The sequence below is a fragment of the Ahaetulla prasina genome, chromosome 3 (assembly GCF_028640845.1).
Source record: "Ahaetulla prasina isolate Xishuangbanna chromosome 3, ASM2864084v1, whole genome shotgun sequence".
Lineage (NCBI taxonomy): Eukaryota > Metazoa > Chordata > Lepidosauria > Squamata > Colubridae > Ahaetulla > Ahaetulla prasina.
The window spans coordinates 57,621,072-57,646,633 of NC_080541.1; the positions used below are offsets into that span (position 1 = coordinate 57,621,072).

Below are 25,562 nucleotides of genomic sequence, written 5' to 3' on the forward strand. Positions count from 1 at the left end.
TTAAATATTAATTACAAGTCATAGCCAATTGTTTATAAGAGAGGAACTTTACTTATGAACTGCTGTATTAATAACTTCTGATACTTCCTGGATGCAACCTTCAACCTACTCAATAACTCAATTTCTAGTGCAATGAGCCATCCATGGTACAGCAGTACTGTAATCTGTAAATTCCAAGTTTCTTCCCTTTTATAGGAAATATTGATTAATCTTAATTCAGCATAATTGGTTCAAATAACCATAGTTAATTGGTTATCTAGTTGAATGAGTATACCTGCATTTTATTGTCCTGACTTTATTTTATACGAGGGAATGATTTTCTTTTTAAAAGTGTGAACTTCTTAAATAACCCTAAAATAAGGCCATTGGCTATTACCAAATTAAATAAAATGAAAGGGTCATTCAATAAGCTAGTTAAATAATTATGTAACTAGCAATAAAAGAAATATTATCTTACAAACAATGATCTATAACAATATTAGGCAATTTTATATTTTAAAATATTTAACTAATATTTTAAAATATAATACAGATATTTATATATTTTTTTTGTTTACATTTATACCCCGCCCTTCTCCGAAGACTCAGGGCGGCTTACAATGTATAAGGCAATAGTCTCATTCTATTTGTATATTTTTTACAAAGTCAACTTATTGCCCCCCCAACAATCTGGGTCCTCATTTTACCTACCTTATAAAGGGTGGAAGGCTGAGTCAACCTTGGGCCGGGCTCGAACCTGCAGTAATTGCAGGCTTTGTGTTCTAATAACAGGCTTCTCTATTGCCTGAGCTATCCCGGCCCCTTATTCCCCTTATTAGGAATTATATAATTGAATACTCACATCCACATCAGGTCTTTTAAGCAATAATGTATAATAAATACATTTTACTAAATATTGTTAAACATTAAGCTTTCAGATACCTCTGCTTCTACATCGACGTTCTGTTTCAGAAGCAATTTCAAAATGTCAACATGTCCATTTTGACTTGCAGCTTGCATAGCAGTGTGTCCAGCGCATTGTCCATTCACCTAAAATATATTAATAAAATCAAAGTTTAAAATGAGACATTAATAATATAGCCATGCTCATTAACAGCAGTATAATGTCAAGAAGAAACAGTTAAAAGACAACATACTTACATTGTAAAAAATACCTTTTCAAGATCTGATCAATAGTCCTTCCAAATTATCTTTAATTTACTAAGTATAATAATGGAGGAAACGTATCTTAGATCTAGTAAAATATTTTAGATTTATGCATACTGCCATAAATTATGAAAGAAAGGAGGAATACGAACACATGAAGTATTAAAATATTAGTTTTAAAAAACTAAATTGGAAAAAAATGATCTCAGTGGCAAGTTGAGGGTAACTTGAGAAGATTGGATTAATTTCTTCCCCCCCCCAACTTTATATCACTCCAAAGCAAAATAATTACTTAGAGGACATTATGTAATGTCCATAATATAAACATCTTAGGAGGCTAATTTTTGAAATATTTGAAGCAAAACAGTGCATTCAAAAAGCAATAAACCAAATGTTAAAGTGGGTAAGTCTTCCTATTTTTAAGCACAATTAACTTCCTATTTGCAACAGTAAAGATTGTGAAAGTCTATCTTTATTTTGATTACAAAATGTTTATCTTTCCAAGAACCTCTAATTGTTAATCAGAAACTCTTAATTCCCCTTATTAGGAATTATATAATTTAATACTCACATCCACATCAGGTCTTTTAAGCAAATCTTCCACTTTTGCTACATCTCCATTTGCAGCTGCTTTAACCAGCTCCTCATTAAGATCCCCAGATTCTTGAGTTTCAAATAATTTCTTCAGTAACTGGGACAATCTCTCTGTGAATATTAAATGAAACAATTAATATTACCAGGTGTATAGCATCTGAATGTAGTGTTGCATTTACACGAAGTATTTTTATTTAATACACATGTAACAAACAATCAATATTCCACTATTATTTAAAGTTGCTTTAACATTTGCTCCTTGCCTAGATCATGACTGCATACTAGCATTTTCTACAATGGAAACATTACGATGGAGTAGATATTCATGAGTCTACTAAGAGCAAGCTTAATTGTTATTTATCATCTGCTAGATAATGAAGGTTAGAAAGTTATTCCTGTTGCAGGAAACAATAACAAAATACAAAGACCTGCAACAGGAGCAATAGAAAGTAAAGGTAGTACCAATAGTAATAGACAATTGGAGCACCACTTGAATACCATCAGTATTGACAAATTCACCATCAGTCAATTGCAAAAGCAGCTTTACTTGGAACAGCTTACATCTTGCAGCAAAAATACCAAATCCAGTCTGAACATCTGGGTGACTTATGCAATGAACCATTATAATTAGAGTAGTGCTCCACACTGTCCATATATACATCCAAGATATTGAAATGGATTTTGGACTTGACAAATGTGCTATGCTCACCATTAAAATGTCAAAAAGTAATGAAAACTGAAGGAACCAAAATGTCCTATAGAAATTAACATCAAGCTGATCCCAACAAGCATACTAAGTCCAGAAAAAGGTTAGAAGTAAATACATCAAGAGAGTGAACAAGATCTTGAAGTCCAAACTTTAGAAAAGAAGACCCAAAAAATAATGACAATAAATCATGCCCTACATGCTTGTAGTGATATTGACAGATTCTATTTACCAAGCAAAATAGGTAAACATGGGATGTTGCAAATACATCAGGTTGTTAAAGAAGAAAAAAGAGCATTGGAAGAATATCTCAAGGACATAAGACCAAACTACAAGAAAGACTAAATGAAGAACAGAAAAAAGATATGGGAAGACAAAGTATTTTACATGGCCAATTCATTAAAAAAAATAGCAGGCAAAGCAGATAGTAACAACACCTGGCAATAGCTAAGAGCAGAAAAATTGAAAAAAGAGACGGAGGAGCTAATTCTAGCTGTACAAGACCAAGCCTTAAGAACAAATGCATACAAACCCAGAATTGAGAAGACAGCAAGAGCCAATTCTGCAAAGAAGCTGAAGAAACAATGGATCACCTGGTTACCTGCTATAAGACGACTTCACAGACTGACTACAAACAACAGCATGACAAAATGGCAACAAGATGCATTGGAAGATTTGTAAGAAATACCATTTCTAGACAAGCAAGAACTGATGGGATCATAAAACAGAGAAAGTTATAGAAAATGAAGCTAAATTGCTCTTTACTTTAGAACTTTAGAATTCAAACAGACAGGGACCTGCCACATAACACCCCAGACTTAATAACTATTGATAAGAAAGACAAAAAAAAATCTGGATAGTAGACGTGGCAGTATCTGGAGACAGAAGAGAAAGAACTACAGAAGATAACAAAATACAAAGATCTGCAATTAGATAAAAACAACTATGGCAAAAGAAAGCAAAGGTAGTACCAATAGTAATAGGCACCTTGGATGCAATCCTAAAACAAATGGAGCACTACTTGAACATCTTCAGCTTTAACAAATTCACCATCAGTCAATTGCAAAAGGCAGCTTTACTCAGAACAGTTTACATCCTGTGACAATACCATTCACAATATCAAACATTAACATTTGCTTATCCTAGTCCTTTGGAAGGACTTGATAGGTGGAGGGCGGTATAAAAATTGGAATAAATAAAATAAATAAATAAACATCTAGCTGACTATGCGACAAACAATTAATATAATATTGCTAGGGGAGTGTGGAAAATAAAGTTACAGAAAGCTGTGAAGAATAAAAATGAAAATAGCAAACAAAAGGTAGGAATAATAAAACTTAAACATTTTATCTTTTGAACAATTATTGTACGGTAGGAATAAAGTTGTTGAATAAAAACTGATGGAGCCAAATGGACAGAAGACAGAATGTGTCGCCCTTCTGTAATAATAGCCTGTTTTTTTCTCTGCAGATCGGGAAACAAGCCCATTCAGGTAACTGGCTTTGGAATGAGAACATACTGCAATTGGCCTCTGATGAGTTGTACTGTGTTTGCGGTTTTGTGGTTTTTATGTTCATTGGTTCCTTTTGTTCCATATTTAATTATCTGTTAGTTGAGCAAGGCTGCAATTTATGAGTCAGGAGGTCATGTCAACTGGTTAAATAAATAAATAAAATCATAATTCATGTATCTAACAAAATATTCAAGAGTAGGCAGCTTACTGTATTTTAGAACTATTCTAAATGAAAGTGCTCTTAAAAGACAGCAACAAAAATTTAAAATTAAGCAACATAGCTGACTTCAAAATTTCAGTTTCTTTAGTATTCGTTAGCTTCTAACTTACCACCAGATGCATTGCTTATAGCTGATCCTGCTGATGCTACCTTTGACACAGCAGCAGGATTATATGTCCAAGACGTTCCACAAACCTCTACTTTTAAGTCACTATCCGAGTAGATCTGCTGGACTCTTCCAACTTTACCTAGGGTCTAGATTAAAGAAAATTAATATTATTTATAATATTATTTTATTTATAAAATCACCATTTTATATGGATATCTTATTCTATATTCCAATAAAGTTCTTCGAATGTTGACCTAATAATGAATGACTGCAGATCAATCATTGGTATGTAAAAAAAATAAGCTCATTTCTATTATCATTTCAATAAAATATTTTTATTATTTTCAATAAGTTCCGTAATAAAATAATCCAACTCACTTTATAAGTGATCTTCTACTGCAGAATTCCCCAACCTGTGGGTCACAGCCCACTAATGGGCCGAGAGGGGTTTGCAACTGGGCTAATGGAAACAGCCAGTAAGCCCATGCGCGTGTACATCCTCACTTGCGTGAACAACAGGCAAGTACTGTGCGCGCACTCCATTTGTGTGTGGCACGTGTGTACCGCCTGGGCAAATGGAGCTGTGTGCACTTTCTGGCTGCTTGCACGAACCATTCCCTCCCCCCCGCCGGTCCAGAAAGCCAGAAAGTTGGGGAAATCTGTTCTACCAGATTATTTGCACATTTTTAGGATACTAAAAATCCATTTTTAAGATTGTACAAATGTCTAATCCTAGAAGATAAAACAAGATATAGTTGAGAGAATGAATGTTATATAGATAGTCCTCAACCTACGGCCACAATTAAGCCCCAAATTTATGCTGCTAAGCAAGACAGTGAATTCTGCCCCATTTTACAATCTTTTTTGCCAGTTGTTAAGTAAACCATTGCAGTTAAATTAGTAACATGGTTGTTAATTGAATCTGGCTTCCCCATTGACTTTGCTTGTCAGAAGATTGCAAAAGATCATCACATGACCCTGAGACACAGCAAACTATCATAAATATGAACTAGTTGCCAAGCATCCAAATTCTGATCACCTGACCACTGGAATATTACAATGGTTGTAAGTGTGAAAAACAGTCATAAGTCATTTTTTTCAAAGCCATTGAAACTTTGAACGGTCACTAAACGAATGGTTTTAAGTTGAGGACTACCTGTGATTCATATTCAATAATATTCATAGTCAATACTCAATAATGCTTAAAAAATAGGTAGACTTAATATTTCCATCAAACTTCATTCCAAGTTCATAACTACCCATTTTTTCCTGAAAATAAGACCGGCTCTTATTTTCTTGAGGCCCAAAAGAAACACTAGAGTTTATTTTCGGGGGTGTTTTATTTCCCCTCCCCCAATGTACAGGAGGCCCTTTTTTTCTGCTTGTTCGCAGCACAGCAGAAGGCCATGTAGTATACAAGTGCTACTGCCACGAGGCGGGGGGGATGGAGTTGCCCTATGCACCCTGCACTGGCTTATCTCAGGGCCCTCACAGCTCGGCCACGCCCAGATACCTGCCTTGCCTCGCAGCCGTGGCATCGACACACCGCTTGTTCTCCTGCTCCATTGTGGCCCTGAGCAAGCAGAAAAAGTGGGCTGGCAGCCATGTGAGCTCCTGCTGCACATGGTTTCTCGTGCTGTCACCATGAGGGGTGTGGATGGCCTGGTTGCAGGGGCCCTGAGGTAAGCTGGTGCGGGGTGTGTGGGACAGCTCCACCACCACCCCGTGTCCACGGCACTGTGAGCAACCAGAAATAATGGGTGGCCGGGTGGCTGCGCACTATGTTAAGTGGGGCTTATTTTGGGGGTAGGTCTTATATTAGGTGCACACATAAAAACATGCTAGGTCTTATTTTCAGGATAGGTCTTATTTTCAGGGAAACAGGGTATTGTTAATGTGTCATAATGGTAACTGCTGGAATAAATTACCCAAGCAGAAAGTCATTTCCTCCCTATTGATTCATTCATTATACCTGATTATCAATAGGATTTATTCAGAAAGAGAGACCTATCTCCAATGGACATAATTTACATATTTTTCTAAAATTTCACTGTCATTCATTGAAGGATTTCACTTCAGTCCTGAAATAAACTTATCCACATTTTAATTTCAAATTACATAACAACAAATATATTTATATAAACTTACAGGAAGCATTGCTTCAGCCCATTCACCATGTCCCCTTTGAAGCAACTTAATTCTTTCTAAGTCATAACAAACTTGGACAAGATCACCCACTTGAAATTGTGAAGCACCACCTTCAGCACCTTGCACACCATCTCCACTTCGGACAACATTGGCTTTAGTAAGAACAGCAGGGTTAAAGGTCCATCTAAAAAGTAAAGATAACATTATTATGGCAGATGATTTTATAGTTTTATGAAAGCATAACTGCATAGTTCACTATTGCTCAGTTTTGCCCCCAGTTTTTTTTAAATCAAATAATTTAATGGCAATCCAGTAATTTACAAACCAGTTACATTAAGGTTTATTCTAAGTAGACCTGCTGATACACTAGTGAATATCATTATACAGAATGTATACAGACATAAAATAGCATCTTAGATTGTAATGACTGACTAGCAAAGGGATTTTAAGCTGTAAAACATAACTAGGAAAACAACTGACTCAATGTGTGACAACTGTGAAAAAAGATAAATTCATGTTAAGTATTAGAGATATTCTTAGAATTCAATGTAGTCTTTTCCAACTTAAAAAGAAACTTAACTAATTTATTTTGACCATACCAGAGCTGTTTGAAGCTTACTCTGTTTCAAGTTGGAACAGTTCTGGTAAAGTTTGCTATGAGTTCAGAGTGAATTGTTTTAAATTTGAAACAATTGTCGGAACTCAAAAAAGTGTCCCTACTGAAAACATTTTGCAGATCTCATCTAACAATAATTAAGAAAAGGATTTTAAAATGTATGACTGCCAATATCACGGTATCACAAAATGCACAGAAAAGAAAGGTCAAATCAAATGTTTTTAGAATGAGAGCAATTTAACAAACTAATTGTACAGAAGGATGATAGACTTTTCTTCACTAGATGTGTTTAAATAGAAGATTAATTTGGATTTCTGCATGAAGCAGGAGATTGAAATCAGGGGTCTAAACGGCTCCTTCCAACTCCATGACCAAGACACTAAAGATCTTCCCTTGGATGAAACATTCGAAATGTGGGAATTAAGCAAATTATTATAATACCTTGTGAAGAAAGTCAGAAAGAAAAAAAAATACTTTTTCTCACAATACTGGAAACCAAGGTCATCCTTTAAAGCTAAATGGGAAAGGTTTTTAAGAAAAACACAACAACAAAGAAGTAATTATATCATTCAATGGCATCAGACAACTCACAGGCATCTATTTAGCCACTACAGAAAACAGAATGCTGGATAAACCTCTGATTTGATTCAGCATGCTTTCAATTTAGTCTGATATTTGAAAAATAAAACTTCTCGTATATTGTTAAGTATATGAGCAGTTTTGTACTAGTAATGTAGTCATAAATCAGATTTTTAAGTACTCAAAGCAAAAATTGTCTAAGGGTCTAGAAAAATGTTTCCTTGTTATATGTAGTATGATCTCAATAAAAACTTGTTTATGACTAGAGGGAGGAGAATTAACTGTACAAAGAATTAACAATACTGCTGCTGACAGTTTCCCTTGGAAAGTCTTTGTGTACCTATAGATTAAGGAACTGCACAGATTTTCAGGCTGAAGCTATGAAAGTGCTGTAAGACTATAGCAGGAAACAGAAATAGATCAAATATTCTTAAAGACAATTGGGAGTTGGGTAGCTTTCTTTACAAAAGTATTTGGAAAGGGATGAAAATACTATTCCAATTTGAACTGTTGGTTAAGTAGTGCTCTTAGAGTAAAACCAGCCTTACTTTATCATACTGTTAAAGAGGTTCTAAACTAAATGTTTTAAAGTGATACTTCTCTAGTCAAGGTAAACAGCAAATGTACAAAGCTTTCAAAAATAGAAATAATCCTTATTGTATATATAAAGCAAAACTAATGAAGATGCTATTAATAATTACAATTTTGTTGCAAGACATAAGAAATGGACAAATGACACAGAATGCAGAGTGGAGAATCTAAAGGTATTTCTGTGCTATATTAATTATTATATTCCTGAAAAATCAATTTGAGGGGGTTATTTAAAGGATCTAATTTGTGCATAAAACATATCAAAAGAAATAAATGTTGAATGTGTCCCATTCTTATTTGTTATAGTATTTTGATGTATTTATAACAAAAGTAATGCAGATTACTCATGGAATATAGATTTTTTACGCTGCTATTAATTGGTGGAAAGATTTCCTAGTAATACTATACAGCACAGAGGTCAAACTCAATTGCATCACATGACGTATCACAACATTTTTTGTCTTTGCGGAGATGGGGTGGGCCTGTGCATGATGCATCTGGCCCGCAAGCCTCCAGTTTGACACTCCTGCTATACAGGGCAATGAATATAAAGTAAAGCTCGTGGCATATACCTGGAAGTCACATCATCAATATGAATTAGTATTTCCATTCTTATTTAGAGATCTTGTATGACACAATAATTATAAAACATTAATTAAACACTTACATAATAAGAATGATTTGCTTAAAAAAAAACAAATTAATATACCTATTCCCACTTGGATATTGTACAACAATATCATGGTCTTCATCTATTCCACAAACTGTGCCAGTAGTTGTTAAGGTTTCAAACATTCCATCAGTCCATCCTCCATGCCCATGTTGCAATGACTGAACAATTTCTAAGTCAAGATCAATGTTCACTAGATCACCAATCTGTAAACCACCAGGATTTCGGTTGCCATTCTGTTCTCCTAAAGTTAAGAATTTGTTTTGGAAATTTCATCCATAAATAAACACATAATTCATAATCATATAAAAGGATACATTGCTATTTTAGCAGTCTAATCTCAGTAATGTACAAATATAGCAGCAGTACATAACTAAAAGTGAAATCAGGGAATAGTATTACTTCATTTAACAAACTTAATCGATTATAGTCTGGAAAAATACGATAAATAAGTAAAATGTTCTTTGGACAACACATAATGTTCTATCTTTGCATACAATTGCTCTAAAGCAGGGGTGTCAAACTCAAGGCCCATGGGCCGGATCTGGCCTGTGGGGTTATTAAATCTGGCCCACAGAGCCGGCCTGGAAATATCAAAGGACTGGCCTGCAGTACCTCTGCCGGCCAAAATGGGCCACAGGGGGACTGCGTGTGGCCTTCGCACAGCCCGTTTTCAGCCTCCACAGCCTCCTGCAGCACTCTGCCAGCCAAAAAAGGGCCGCTTGGAGGCCTCACAGGGCCTCCTCCACACGGGCCATTTTTGGCCTGCAGAGTACTGCTGGAGGCCATTCAAGTCGAAAATGGGCTACATGGGGACCTTGCAGGGTCTCCATGCACCCTGTTTTAGCTGGCAGGGTGCTGCTGGAGGCCAGGGAGGCTGAAAAAGGGCCAGGCGGCGCCCTTGAAGGGCCTCCATGCCCCCCGTTTTGGCCAGCAGGGTGCTGCAGGAGGCATCCATCCTGTCTCCCCTGCACTCCCTCCCCCCAGCTGGCTCATGGAGAACTACAATGTTTCAAAGAAATCCAGTTTGACTCCCCTGCTCTAAAGGATTCTGAATTCTACAGTGAAAGAAGACAAACTAAATCTGCCTGATGACCTGGAGGGGAAAGACACAGATAATCAGGTTCTTCTCTTTTTCTCAGTATGAAAGAAATTAATATAGTGGCATAAGAACAGACACTTTTTGTTAGGAGGTACGAGCATCAGTAGAAAGGGCAGACTTGGAATCACTTTAAAGAAGTAAAATTTAGCTGCTCCAAATAAGTCCATAGCTAAGATTACCCTACCTTCTCATCAGATGCTAGATTCTGGCTGTATGAAATATTGCCTTTCTAATTCTTATATATCATTTCAGAGGACATTTAATTTGCAGCCTTACTCTTCTGCATTCCTTGGCAGGGAGTCCGACGATCATTATATTTGTGAATCCCAATAAACAATACTCACTTATGCATTTACCTCCAAGAGTTATGGTTTCTTACATAAGGAGCCATTTTTCTTATAACCACTGTCATTAATGTCATCGATCATCTGTTAAATTGCCTACACATATATCCCTTTAGCTTTATGCACCGAGTATCAGAATTCAGATTCTGTATCTTACCAAGCACAGGGCAGTGGTCTCGATAGAAGGATCCTCCTTTTGAATCCTGGACACATTTAAGGTCTGACTAGAAGAAATAAAAATTCATACAGAGGATTTAACTCTGAACCAATATATGCATCATAAGATTAAGATATTTATTATGACTTGATAAATGATATTTTTAAAGCTTTCAATAATTCATAAAGAAACAGCAGACTGATACTTCCCTATAGATGTTAGATGTTTAGAGTATTCTAAACTGTAAATACTATCTAGTAATTAGACTCTGGTTTTAAGTGGGCATTCATACTTCACTATTAAAATTCTGGATACTGAAAAATCACAGTATGTTTCTTCAGATGTAAGTGAAGCTTATTACCAGTAAATGTGTAAGGAATTGTAGCATAACCTTTGCCCTATTTGATCTACAGTTCAGGGCAAACAAAAAAAAATTAGGAAATTCTGCCATTTATTCCGTAGTAAATCTGTACAAACTATTTGGAAAAGGACCATTTTAAATTAATTCTCAAGCCTTGCAATTATAACTTGGGATATAGCCATATGAGCTGTGGTGGCGCAGTTGTTAGAATGCAGTACCGCAGGCTACTTCTGCTGATTGCTGGCCACCAGCAGTTCGAGTCTCACCGGCTCAAGGCTGACTCAGCTTTCCATCCTTCCGAGGTCGGTAAAATGAGGACCCGGATTGTTGGGGGCAATATGCTGACACTGTAAACCGCTTAGAGAGGGCTGTAAAGAACTGTGAAGGGTATATAAGTCTAACTAAGTCTAACTGCCATTGTTTGCTATTGCTATTATGATTATCAAAAATTTTATTTCTTTCTGATTTTAATCATACCAAATTCCTTCTCTGTATACATTCAACAAATAGAAAGCCTTGTTTGACTTAGGCACATTCGTCTGTTATAAAATCAGTGATAATCCTGAATCAGTTTCCCCAAACATTTGAGAACTTGTGTATTTGCAAAGTCAAATAAAAATGCATAAAATAAGACAGTCTTGCAAGCTTACAGTGTACATACAGGTAATCTTGTAGGGAAGATGGGTGGCATGCATGCATGCATGCATGCATGCATGCATAAATAAATAAATAAATAAATAAATAAATAAATAAATAAATAATCTAAAGAATATCTCTAGCTAATATACCTAGCAACAAATTCTAATTTTCCTCTTGTCTAATTGTTCTGGCCATGCCTAATCCAAATACAGATATCTGGTTCTATCTCTGAAGCAATACCCATTGGACAAAGGTCATACAAGGCACATACACTAAAGTGGGAAGCAAACAGGAAAAAAGCTGAGTTTTAATTTGTATCAACTGCAATTCAGGGAGCAAAGGGACAGGTGGTGTATACTCCAACCACATGCTGCTACAAAGAACTGTTTCTTTTTTATCAAGAGACAAAAGTCCCAGAAATGTAAAGTGGCATATGCAAGATGCAAAGAACAATGTCTTCTCTTTTGAATAATATAAATACAACAATCTTAAAAACCAGTAACTGGTACTTCCAAAATTCATAACTATACCATACAAGACAGAACCTCTGGATTTGCACACTTGCACCCTGCAATTTGGTAACAAGAACAAATAAAAAAATCAAAGCATGGGAGGAAAGCATGTACATGCATGGAACTCAGCAAGCTATTTTTGACAAGTAAACTATAGTTATGTTTGAACATGCAACACCATGAATTTTAAATGTAAAACTTTTCAAAAAGTGATTTTAAAATCAATGAAGCACCTTGGCTGATTATGCTGTTTGTGTTGCAAGACTAAAATGATGATAAAAGCTTATTATACTAATCCGTAATTCTGAACAAAGTACACTTCTCCCAACATTTGCATCACACTATTTTATTACCAAACAGAAAACGGGAGGTTCTTGCATCTTGATTAGGGTATCAACTTGCATAAATACAACAAACTCCAATTAAATCATAAGAAATTTTCATAAGAAATGAATAATTTTACTAATGCTAAAAATGCCCATTAACAAGTATATTCATGTTATATAATGATTGCAGAAATAATGTACATGTGAAATAAAGCAAAAGAAAATGTTAGTTGTAGCCCTAGCATCACTGAAACCAAAATTACTCAAGCAAAAAAATTAATGACCATAATGCATTGTTTCATGAATAATCCAAATAATTGACTACTTAAAAATAAACACAGAACTGTTTTACAGCAATCTCTACTATTAAAGGTATCTTTATTTTATAGAAATGTCACCTATTTAAAACAGGAAATATTATAGATACAGAGACAGAAGCCAGCTTAAAAATTAGCCTGAAATCAGACTTATGCATACGCATTAGTTATCCCTATAGCTGTAGGAACAATGAAGCGCCTAACAGCATGCAAACTGACAGAAGGATAACACAAAAGAAAATAGCACAGCACAGGCCACTGTCATTACTTCATCATGAAATACTTCGGTTCTTTGTATTGTTTTATTTCTTACCATGCCCTCAAAGCCAACTCTGTAAAGGTTTTTAGCTCCATTGTCCCATAAAACATATGCTGCACTATGTGGACTTGATGCACTCCAATCTTGGATTTCAGTTACCTAGAAAAATAAAAAGGATACATGTTTACTACCAAAAATAAAAAAAATAAAATCATGATTATCCCACAATTGGCAAGAATCTTTATTTTTCTAAAAACACTGAACTGGTTACACCCAAAAAGTCTGCTAATAAATTACAATACAAACCATCATTTTAAAAAAACAAAGAACAAAGAACTATAAAAAGAAAACCATTAAAATAGCATTTGAATAACATTCTATGTCTTTGCACCAATGATTAAAAATATGAGGGACCAATGGAATTCTCCAAAGACCAGCAGGTAAAACAGAGACATCCCTCCCATTTTCCACATCAATTCCTTGTATTGGGTCATTTAGAGAGGACCCAAATCACTTAAACATGGTGCCCCAAATCTTGTCTGGCAAGCTATTAGAAGAATATTATGGTAATAATAATAATAATAATAATAATAATAATAATAATAATAATAATAATAATAATAATAATAATAATAATAATAATAATAATAATAATATTTTAATTTGTATACTGCCCTTCTCCCGAAGGACTCAGGGCGGTGAACAGCCAAATAAAAACAACAATCAAATACACACAATACAGATAAAACAGTAGCTAAAAAACTTATTCAAATTTGGCCCAAATTTAAAATATATTTAAAATCCCAAAAAACTAATTAAAAATTAAAAACCCATAAAAACATCTAAAAATTCTATGCCAGTCCCACACGGAAAAATAGGTACGTCTTAAGCTCGCGGCGAAAGGTCCGAAGGTCAGGAAGTTGTCGAAGTCCAGGGGGAAGTTCTTTCCATAGTGTAGGAGCCCCCACAGAGAAGGCCCTTCCCTTGGGGGCCGCCAGCCGACATTGCTTGGCTGACGGCACCCTAAGGAGTCCCCTCTCTGTGAGAGCGCACGGGTCGGTGGGAGGCAAACGGTGGCAGTAGGCGGTCCCGTAAGTAACCCGGTCCTAAGCCATGGAGCGCTTTAAAGGTGGTAACCAACACCTTGAAGTGCACCCGGAAGACCACAGGCAGCCAGTGCAGCTTGCGCAGGATTGGTGTTATATGGGAGCTCCGAAAAGCTCCCTCTATCACCTGCGCAGGTGCGTTCTGGACTAACTGGAGTCTCCGGATGCTCCTCAAGGGGAGCCCCATGTAGAGAGCATTGCAGTAGTCCAGGCGAGAGGTAACAAGAGCATGAGTGACTGTGCATAAGGAATCCCGGTCAAGAAAGGGGCGCAACTGGCGGATCAGGCGTACCTGATAAAAAGCTCTCCTGGAGACGGTCGTTAAATGTTCTTCGAAAGACAACTGTCCATCCAGGAGAACGCCTAAGTTGCACACCCTCTCCATCGGGGCCAATGACTCGCCCCCAACAGTCAGCCATGATTGTAGCTGACTGTGCCGGGATGCCGGCATCCACAGCCACTCCGTCTTGGAGGGGTTGAGTTTGAGCCGGTTTCTCCCCATCCAGACCCGTACAGCTTCCAGACACTGGGACAGCACTTCGACAGCTTCGTTGGGGTGGCCTGGGGTGGAGAAGTACAGCTGCGGGTCGTCAGCGTACAGTTGGTAACTCACCCCAAAGCCACTGATGATCTCACCCAGTGGCTTCATATAGATGTTGAACAGGAGGGGCGAGAGAATCGACCCCTGTGGCACACATGAGGCGCCTCATAGTCGATCTCTGCCCTCCTGCCAACACTGTCTGCGACCGGTCAGAGAGATAGGAGGAGAACCACCGAAAAACGGTGCCTCCCACTCCCAAACTCTCCAGCCGGCGCAGCAGGATACCACGGTCGATGGTATCAGAGGAATAACCCCTGTCCCGAGCCCTCCAGAGATCATCAACCAACGCGACCAAAGCTGTCTCCATGCTGTATCCAGGCCGAAAACCGGACTGGAACGGGTCTAGATAGACCGTTTCATCCAGGAACTGGGGTAGCTGACGTGCCACCACACTCTCTACAACCTTCACCACAAAGCGAAGGTTGGAGGCAGGACGGTAATTACCTAAAATGGCTGGGTCCAGGGAAGGCTTCTTGAGGAGGGGTCTCACCACCGCCTCTTTCAAGGCAGAAGGGACAATCCCCTCCAACGAAGAAGCATTAGTAATTCCCTGGAGCCAGCCTCGTGTCACCTCTTGTGTGGCCAGCACCAACCAAGAGGGACACGGGTCCAATAAACATGTAGTGGCATGCAGCCTTCCCAGCAACCTGTCCACCTCCTCGGGAGTCACAGGATCAAATTCATCCCAAACAGTCTCAACGAGACGAGGCTCTGACGTTTCACCTGAATCTACCCAATTTTGGTCTAAACCGTCCCGAAGCTGAGCGATTTTAACATGCAGATACACACTAAAATCCTCGGCATGTCCCTGCAGGGGGTCATCCCGCACCTCCTGCTGCAGGAGAGAGCGGGTCACCCGAAACAGGGCGGCCGGGCGGTTATCTGCCAATGCAATAAGGGAGGAAACGTACGTACGCTTAGCCTCCCTCAATGCCACTAGGTAGGTCTGAATATATGAACTAACCAGTGTTCGGTCAGCTTCCGAACGGCTGGACCTCCAGGCACTCTCTAGGCATCTTTTCCAGCGCTTCATCTCCCTCAGCTCCTCAGAAAACCAAGGAGCTGGTTGAGACCTGCGCCGGGTCAGAGGCTGCAAAGGCACGACACGGTCCAAAGCCCCCGCTGCGGCCCGTTCCCAGGCCGCAACTAGTTCTTCGGCCGTGCCGCGGGCCAGATCCTCAGGAAACAGCCCAAGCTCCGTCAGGAACCTCTCTGGGTCCATCAGGCGCCTGGGACGGAACCAACGCATTGGCCCCGTCTCCCTGCGGTGTTGAGTGGCGGTCCGAAAGTCCAGACAAAGGAGAGAATGATCCGACCATGACAAAGGCTCAACGACTAAATCACCTAGTTCCAGATCATTCAGCCACTGACCTGAGACAAAAATCAGATCTAGTGTGCCTCCCCCAATGTGAGTAGGGCCGTCAACTACTTGAGTCAGGTCCATGGCCATCATGGAGGCCATGAACTCCCGAGCCGCCGAAGATGCCACGCCGGTTGATGGCAAGTTGAAATCTCCCATGACCATCAGTCTAGGGGTCTCAACCGCCAACCCGGCAAGCACCTCCAACAGCTCGGGCAGGGCTGTTGTCACGCAGCAAGGAGCCAGGTACGTGATTAACAAGCCCACCTGAGTCCTATGACCCCACTTCACACAGAGGGTTTCACAACCAGCTATCTGAGGTACAGTGGTCTCCCTCGGTTTCAGGCTTTCCTTAACGACCGCCACCCCCCCACCCCTACCTTGGGCCCTCGGCTGGTGGAATGCTCGGAAACCTGGTGGGCACATCTCAACTAGGGGAATCCCCCCTTCCGTGCCCAACCAGGTTTCCGTAATGCCCATAAGGTCCGCGGCCCCCGCCTGAATAAGATCAGAAATCAGGGGGGCTTTATTCACCACGGACCTCGCATTGTATAACATCAGCAAACACTATAGTAATCAAACAAAAAAAGCAGGAATGCACTCTGTCTATTCCCTAACAGTCATCCATCAGGGTAGTTACATAAATTTCTATCCTGTAGCCAAAAAACAAGACTGCAATGTGACCCACAACCACTTATGGGTTGCAAGGCCAAAGCCTAATCAAACTAGCTTTAGGTCAGTAAGGTTCAGGGTCTCTTATTTTTTAAAAGCAATAATCACTATTGCTTCTTTTTAAGGCCGCAATATTTTCTATTAGTATTATATATTCTTACTTAGGTAATGTAGGTACCTAAGTAAGATTTAGGTAATGAAGCCCCACTCAAAACTTAATAACTAAGAGTTGTATTTTTTGGAGGTCATGTTTTTTCAAGTAGTCTGCTCATAAGTTAAAAAGTAATAGATAAAAATTTATACTACATAATCAAAGATAAATAAGCCAACCATAATATTCAAGAAATCCACTAAACCAGGGCTGTCAAACTCCTAGCCCACGGGCCGGATGCACCACTCACTGGCCATGCCTATGCCTGGTTTAACGACGGGGGGGAAAGTCCCGATACGTCACATGATGCTGCCGTGACGACGTGAGTTTGACATGCCGCACTAAACATTATGTCATTAAGTTCTCTGAGGAAGATTGATTAGCATCTTTATCAAGAAAGAAGTATTACAGGTCATCATTTATCAGATGCAATTGAGATGGACAAGCAAATTTTATGCCATAAAACACCTCTGAGAAATATACTATAGTCTGGTTTTATCATACGCATTAAGAATTTTTACTACCTGTTCACCAAATAATTTTATTACACCATCACCTCAGTATAGTACGGTATTAGTACAGTGTCAATGAGTCACACCAGGATGAGTCAGTAAACATATCAATATTTACATTTTAAAGGCATAGAGAACAGATAAAGGCTGCTAGTTAGAATGAAAATCCAAAGAAATAATAGGAACACATAATAAACATATTCTGCCACTAGTCATGAACTGTCCAGGAAACAGTAATGGTTACTCTGAACTCTTACTTTGCCCCTGCGTCCATTGCCACCATCCTGATCTTCCCATTGCCAATCAACTCCTCGTACCACCCTGGCACCTGTAAAGATTCCTCTTGCAGTAATTTTCTTTGATTTACGGCGAGATTCCAGTAATACCCTAAAATTTAATATTGATGATAGGTTAAAGAGATGCCTAATCAAAAATAAGTTATTTAAAAATGTTTGTTGCCAAAATCTAAAACTTGTTTTAATGTAAAATAGTACATTTCAGTTTAATGAACATTTTAGATGCAGGAATTTTTCTAAATAATATAGTTCTAAAATTAATCATATTTGTTACCTTTCACTTCCAGGTGTGGTTATTCTGTAAAAGCGGTGTCTTAGATGATGTTTATCTCCATGATAACATACTGTGCATAAATCATAATTTGTACATTCCGCACATTTCCATCGAATACCAATTATTGGTTGCTGGCGACAAGTATCACACATAGTCCCATCATGTTTAATACCTATAAATAGATATAGAACTAACATAGTATTTTAAACAGAACATATGAAAGCAAACACAAAAACACTGGAGTCTAGGCATTGAGTATACTATTATAATTTCAATTACTTTTCAAACCACACCCTATAATGCCCACATTATTCAATTTAATCACATAATAGCTTCAGGTACTAATTATGTCAAATGATCAAATATGAATGTATATAAGATACTGGGTATATAATTACATATTAAAAACAATCCAATCTGCCAGATAAGGCAAATTCACTACTCTTCATATATTAGAACTGACCAAACTTCAGTATTATCATTAAAATTTATATATAAATCCATTATAAAAACAGACCATGGTTCTAGATACTATATCTTAAAAAATAATATAGTTATTGTAAATTAAATGGGCTTTTCTCTTCATGGTATAGAAAAAGAAAGAACAAAACTGTAATCTCACAAAATAATAGAACTAGGAATCAACGAAAGAAATCAACAAGAAAAAAGAACAAACAACGTCACAGACAGGATCAGCATCCTTAAAAGGGCAGCTATGTCAGTTTGCTGTTTGAATCTGAATTCTTCTCAAACTCAATTAATAAGTTAAAAGAAATCTTCAACATGATTAAGTGATTTCCATCATTATTACATTGCTTTCCCTTCTATTTCAAAATTTAGAGTTGCACCTACCAAACACAAACGTTTATTGAATCTAATGCATCATTGCACTAGCCTGGCATTTCCTACTATTTAATATATTTTTAATCTCAAGACAAATGACATAATTTCCAAATTTTTCCCTCCAGTTAATCTCTTCTAAGCAAATAGGTAATAATCTTCTAGCAATAGAAACACTGACTCATTACATTTGTTATATTGAATTGTGATTGGTGAATTTGTTTTTACTCTGGCTGCTATGTGTTTTTAGTTTTTCTGTTTTCTTTTAATATTACTAGCTGCCCACAGTAATGAATTTGAGATAGGCAGTCATATAAATTGAAATAAATGTGTTTGTATAATAAACATACTTTGTAATAACTAAAACATTTGAAGTTTATTTCAGTCAATATATACAATATGTGTTTAAATGATAAAGCCAACAGACAGTTCAAACTTTTTCCCACTTAAAACATACGAATGTGTTGTTGTTTTTTAAGGCAACATTCCAATTTAGAGATTATATCAGTGCAAAGTCCATATTTAAATTAACTTTTTGGGAAATGTTTTTATTGCCTCAAACAATAAAATGGGAAATTATGTTTCATCAAGTTTCAATTTTTGACTAGATCAAACAAAAGAATTGGCAATTTTAATATATGTTTTTAATATTACATAACAAAGAATACCTTATGATAATATGCAAAGAATATTTTCTTCTTCTTCTTAAATGTTACACTAAATGTAACATTTAGTGGGATTGAACATTTATATTTACAAGCAATTTGTTTCTGCTTACCTAGCAAGTGTTTGTCAGAGGTTATATTTTATAAAGTTGTTACTAATAGAACAAGTGATTATGAATATAAGGACTAGCAGGCAGAAACTTTAGGAACTAAATGTAAGGAATCAAAGGATTTCCCCCTTCTTCCTTCTAACCTAAATTAAAGCTATTCTAACGTGAAGAAATCATTTCACCCTGATCAAGATAACACATCCTTGTCGTAAATTGCCAGAGAACATTTTGGTTCCCTCCTTGATTTCTGCACCAGAAAGCAAATTTAAAAGAGCTCAGTTTGGAGTCCTACAATACTATGAAAGATGCATGGAATGAAAGGAACTGAAAGTTGAGCAGAAAAACGAGCAATTCCTTGGTCTACCATCAATCACTTAAAATTTTAAATTATTGTTACACAGGAATGTATATGGTTATCTTAGTATCAAATACATAATTCTAATTTTATAATCAAATTCCTATATAGTATTACAATGATTTGCATAAGTAATGCCATCAATTAAACAATATTTAAATGATTGGAATTCATAACATTCTAGATGTCTATGGAAATTTTTATTCTAGAAAATTAGATTAATCTGAAGCTCCTAATTTCTAAAAACACTGACCCATAATAAAGATGAAACCACAGATATTCACCAGCTTCTATATTTTCTATTGAGTATTAATAATCATTTATACTTAAAAAGATAGTGCCATTAAAAAGTATAAAATATAAAATTGTGTTCATAAAAGCTATAAATAAAATATTTGATCAAGGGAACAAGCAGTCCTTGACTTACAACCACAATCGAGCCCCAAATTTCCATTGCTAAGTCAGACAGTTAAATGAATTTTGCCCCATTTTACAACCTCTCTTGCCAGGTTTAAGTGTATCATAGCTGTCGTTACATTACAAAAATGATTATTAAGTGAATCTGGTTTCCCCATTATCTTTTGCTTGTCAGAAGTCCCAAAAGGTGAGCACATTACCCCAGTACACTGCAACCATCATAAATACATACTAATTGCCAAGCGCCTGAATTTTGATCATGTGACCACAGGGATGCTGTAATGTTTATAAGTGTGAAAAATGACCATAAGTCACTTTTTTCAGTACTGTTGTAACTTTGAACCGTTACTTATCAAATGACTGTAAATCAAGGACTACTCATATAGGATTCTATGTGCCCTTACATGGAAATAAGACCCTCTAAATTAAAGGGCAACTGGAATTCTCATTTTACTAATACAAACATGATACTTCAATAGTAAACACCCCTCTTGCATATTGAAATCTTAAGGGAGACTATGAAGGAACTGAAAGTATGAGGGTGAATCTCACCAGTCCTAATTATGATAGAACCTAATTTATCTGGTATCTAGTAGTTCTAATTATATTGCTAATCAATTTCTAAAAATGTACAGTTTAATGAAATGAAAAGTTTTCTACAGAAGCTATATGCAGTCTTTTTTTCCATCCCACATCTGAGTTTAAGCACTAGTTCTATGTTCACCAATTTAATGAAATTTCAAACATGTATCTCTTAATCATAAAAAATGAAGCTGCCTTCAATGGATAATTGTTTGAAAATAAAAAGGACAGTCCTGTATCTACATACAGGTTCTTCCATCCTTAATTCTGGATGGGGCTGCACTACCCGACAGAACTTTTGTGCAATCTGGGGATCCTCCCAGACCACGGGTATCAAACTCACCACATCACGTTGCTGTCATGTGATATTTTACGACATTTTTCCCATTTGCAGAGCTGCGGTGGGCGTGGCCTGCACGTGATACATGCGGCCTGAGGGCCTCCAGTTTGTCACCCCTGTCCTAGACTCATAGTTCCTGCTCAAACAGCAGATGGCAGCCATGGTTAGCAGAGTCTTTGCACACCTTCAAGAGTATGTGCGCCAACTACACCTATCCTTGGACCGGAATGCTGTAGTATCTCACACCCTTGTGACCTCTTATCTAGATTATTGAAACATGCTCTACATGGGGCTGATCCTGAAGAGCATTCAGAAACTGGTATAGAACTGGAACAGAATACGACTGCACAGGTGGTAAATGTTGCCAGATTATGCCAGATATGGCACATGTAACACCACTACTACTGGAATACCTTTACTGGTATGTTTCCAGGTGTAATTCAAGGTACTGGTTGACGCCTTTAAAGCCCTAAATGGTTTGGAACCGGGTTACTCGAGAGACTACCTTTTCCCAAGAATTTCTACTTGTCCAATTCAATTTAGCATATTAGACATGCTGCAGATCCTGTCAGCCAAACAGTGTTGGCTGGGAAGTACTGGAAGATGGCCATTGTCTGCAGTAGCCAGATTTGTGGGAATATCGGTGGATATTCAACTCAGACATTAGAATGGCCCCAACCCTATTAACCTTTCATAAAGCTCTAAAAATCTAGTTGTTCCTGAGCTTGGGGTACTGAATGTGCTAAGTGCCCCATTTCCTGGCTTTATTGTTAGCTGGCCTAGTATCTGTGCTAGAATGCATGTTTATTTTGGATAAATATTTGTTTCATTTTCTATTGTTTTTGTTTTAAAATATTAATATTGTTGCATATTTTTTAATTGTAAGCTGCCTAAAGTCATTGGTTTAGATAAGCAGCTATAAATACCAAAAGTGTCATTAATTCAGTAACAACTGGTTTCTAAGAACCTTATATTTTTCACATTACAATAATTATTTGAGAAAATAAGACCATTAACAACTCACATTTCTTCACTATTTTAAAACAGCAATGTAAATATAAATTTATTTCCCTGTTGCTGAATATGCTACAACGGGCACCTTCTCCAAGACTAAATGTATCTTAAGCATTGCGATAAAGCTTTTCAAACTTGGATCAAAAACTACTTTTAAAAAATGAGTAACTCACAAGTGAAATAATGACTTTGTTATGAAGACAAAAATAAAAAGTACCCTCCCAGTATTTAACTTCAACACTATACCTTTTTTAAAAGGATGCTGAAATTGTCTCTTGAAAAAAAGCATGACTACATTGCAAGATGAAAAGATGATTTGTCGTACTCCTTCAGAAAATCCTTTATAAATATTTATCCAAGTCAAAGTTGCAGTATGTGTGTCCCATTGAATAAAGGGTGTGTTTTTCCATTAAACTGAAGTGAAGAAACTCCAAATCTTACTGAGAAGTTGCAATTGAACTAACTTCTTATCTAGAGATTAACCTCCAAAGAGGCAAACCTAGACTTTTAGGATTTAACCCTATTACTGGAAGGCAGAAGAGTAGTGGGAGGGCTCTTCATCACAACTAATAACCTGCATTTTCAATTGACACACTGGGTCAATTTCATTACACACCTCTTTCCTTTCCTATTAGTGTGTTTCGATCCTTTGAACGTTTTCTGTGCCGACTACTGACTTGAGCTCTTACCGTCCCTGTGCAAGTTTTGCCATGGGCTTCTCCGCTCACAACCCCCTCTTAAACTATGATTAGGAGGCCTGCGGACAAACAAGGCCTCGTCTGAGAGTCGCCAACCACCCTCGCCCGCTCTTGGGAAACCCTGAATGGTGTCCCAGCTGCGCCGGCGGCTGGGAGACTCGCCGGGCCCTAAAAGGGGGTCCAAACCCTTACTCTTCTCCCCCGGGACCGACCTCCCCCGCGGGAAGCGCCCCAGCTCTCCCGCTTCCCTCTCACCTGTGGGCGCGCTGTCGAGGATGCGCAGGTCATAGGCTCCCGAGCAGCGGTAATTGGCGGCCGTGCCGTTGTCCCAGACCACCACCACCTCCTCGGGGCTTTCGAAACTGCGCACGGTGCCCACATGGCCTTCGCCGCCATCCTGCTTTCCCCATTTCCAGTCGGGGCCCCTCACGACGCGGGCACCGACGCCCTCCACCATCACTCGGTTGTTCCTCGAATTGCTCATTGTTCACTCAGCTCGCCGGGGGCGTCCCTCGCCGTGCAGCGACAAGGCCGGGAGAGTCGCTGACGCCAATAACGACGGAAACCGAGCCCTAAGGGATGCCTTCCCAGAAACGCCGGAATAACAAAGACCTGAAAAGCGAAGCCAGCCAGCCGACCGGCCGGCCTCCTCCCGCGGGGTAGATGGGATGCGGCCTCCGCCAGCGGAGCACACCGTTCACGACGTATGGCCTTTCCCCTTCCCGCAACCCCCCCCTCCAAATGGTGTCGTCCAACCCGGAGAAGCTGGCCGCGCTTTATGCAGGTTCGAAAAGGGAGGGGGCGAACTTGACGCTTCGGCCGCTACATCCGGGCACTATGGCGGTACCGCCATCCCGGCCGTGGTTAGTGGAGGTAGGGCACTCCTGCGCATGTTCCGATCCTGCAACCGGAGAAGGGAAGGGCCCCATTCAGAACAAAGGAAGCGAGAGACTCCTTAGGGACCTCTAGGGAAACGGGACGTGTATTGCATTGCCTAGGGCCGAACTTCCGGATTTGCAGTGGGGGCGGGGGCTGTGCGAAATGTGGCTGCACCTGAAAGCTCTCTCAGTCCTAATCAGGCCGGCAACGAGCAAGGACAACTTGAGGGCAATAGCTTTCCCGCTATCGCTAGCAAAGAAGCTTGTCTGCCGCCGTTCCTTTCAGGATCGTTCTTGGTTAAAGCCTTCGGTCAAGACGCTTTGTGACCAGGTGGCTGTGATTATCTCAGGATTGTCTGTCAGTAACTACTCCTTTGAGTAGTTGGAAGCTCATCTTTATGTTACCGGGGAATGCATCTAATTACCTTGCCTTCTCTTGGCGTCTTCTTCGATGCAACGTTTTCTCCCACGATTTCTATATAGCCTTCTCATCTTGTGTTTAGAATGAGTGCTGATGCGTGGTGCTTCGATGACAATCTGATTTTATTTCATTTAATATTATATTTTCTTTCGGTCTAAAGTATTCTCAATAATCTTCTTCCAACAATTCAAAAGCAATGGGATCTTTCTGAGTATCAGGCTTTCACAACCTTATTTTACAACTGGGAAAGCCATAGATTGACAAACATATCTCTCAATGTGATGTGTCATTAACACTTTTAGCCATGACATTATTTTTCCCAATTAGCAGAGCTGGCTTTTATTCATTCAGCATGTCTTAACATTTTGAGCCTATGAAGATAAAGACTACTGTTACTACAACTTTTACTCAGCCTTTTTGCTTTGCACTAGCGCTGTTAGTCTTTTTTTAAACAGAGTTGTTAATTGGTCTTTCACTATTCTGTAAGTTTCAAGCACCTAATGTATTGTTACTTTTAATGTCATGGAGTGGTTTGCACCTTTCATGAAATGTTATGAACTGTTCTTTATGTATAGTCACAGAAAACCTAACATTATAGTTATGGCTTATAACTCTTTTCAATACTCTTTATTAATTTTTTTTAAACAGTCCCCCCCACAAGGCCATCACTCTGCTAAACAAATAATTCCCTCAACACTGTCAAACTATTTACTAAATCTGCACTACTATTAATCTTCTCATCATTCCCAATCTCTTTCCACTTATGACTGTATGACTGTAACTTTGTTGCTGGTAATCCTTATGATTTATATTGATATTGATTGTTCCGAATTGCTTATTTGTACTCTATGATTATCATTGTGTTGTATCATTAAGTGTTAAATTGTACCCTATGACTATCATTTGTGTTGTAAATGTGTACCTTGATGAAGGTATCTTTTCCTTTATGTACACTGAGAGCATATGCACCAAGACAAATTCCTTGTGTGTCCAATCACACTTGGCCAATAAAAATTCTATTCTATTCTATTCTAGTCTAGTCTAGTCTAGTCTAGTCTAGTCTATTTGCAACATTTGAAAAACATTTTAATGTTTTTTGAAAATATAACTATTTGTTTCAGCAAAAGCAAAAAAATCATGCAACTTCTTAAACATTACACATTATGATTCATGTCTATGGACTAACAACTATGTACTGGAAAATTAAAATGTTAATTTGAATAAAATGTGTAAATTAGTAACTACCCTGTTTCTCCCAAAATAAGACATCCCCTGACAATAAGCCCAATCGGGCTTTTGAGTGCATAGCAATAAGGCCAAGCACTTATTTCAGGGTTCAAAAAAATATAAGGCAGGGTCTT

The 25,562-nt window shown here is 38.2% G+C and overlaps 1 protein-coding gene across 3 annotated transcripts in view; it reads right to left on the reverse strand.

Annotated features, from left to right (window-relative positions):
- MIB1 (MIB E3 ubiquitin protein ligase 1) overlaps window positions 1-23,843 on the reverse strand; it is a 56,021-nt gene extending 32,178 nt beyond the window's left edge. Inside the window, exons 1-10 of one of the 3 annotated variants that reach the window (XR_009154063.1) lie at window positions 23,158-23,843; window positions 17,882-18,053; window positions 17,569-17,698; window positions 12,964-13,068; window positions 10,496-10,562; window positions 8,932-9,136; window positions 6,437-6,620; window positions 4,290-4,434; window positions 1,718-1,851; window positions 922-1,029 (exon numbers count right to left, since the gene is read on the reverse strand). Coding sequence is in view for 2 of the 3 variants with exons in the window: in XM_058174350.1 (XP_058030333.1) it covers window positions 922-1,029; window positions 1,718-1,851; window positions 4,290-4,434; window positions 6,437-6,620; window positions 8,932-9,136; window positions 10,496-10,562; window positions 12,964-13,068; window positions 17,569-17,698; window positions 17,882-18,053; window positions 23,158-23,386 (1,479 nt within the window). In the remaining variant the exon portion in view is untranslated. The remainder of the gene's footprint in view (window positions 1-921; window positions 1,030-1,717; window positions 1,852-4,289; window positions 4,435-6,436; window positions 6,621-8,931; window positions 9,137-10,495; window positions 10,563-12,963; window positions 13,069-17,568; window positions 17,699-17,881; window positions 18,054-23,157) is intronic. The other 2 variants (XM_058174351.1, XM_058174350.1) reach the window with 2 other exon arrangements.
- Between the last annotated feature and the right edge of the window lie 1,719 nt (window positions 23,844-25,562).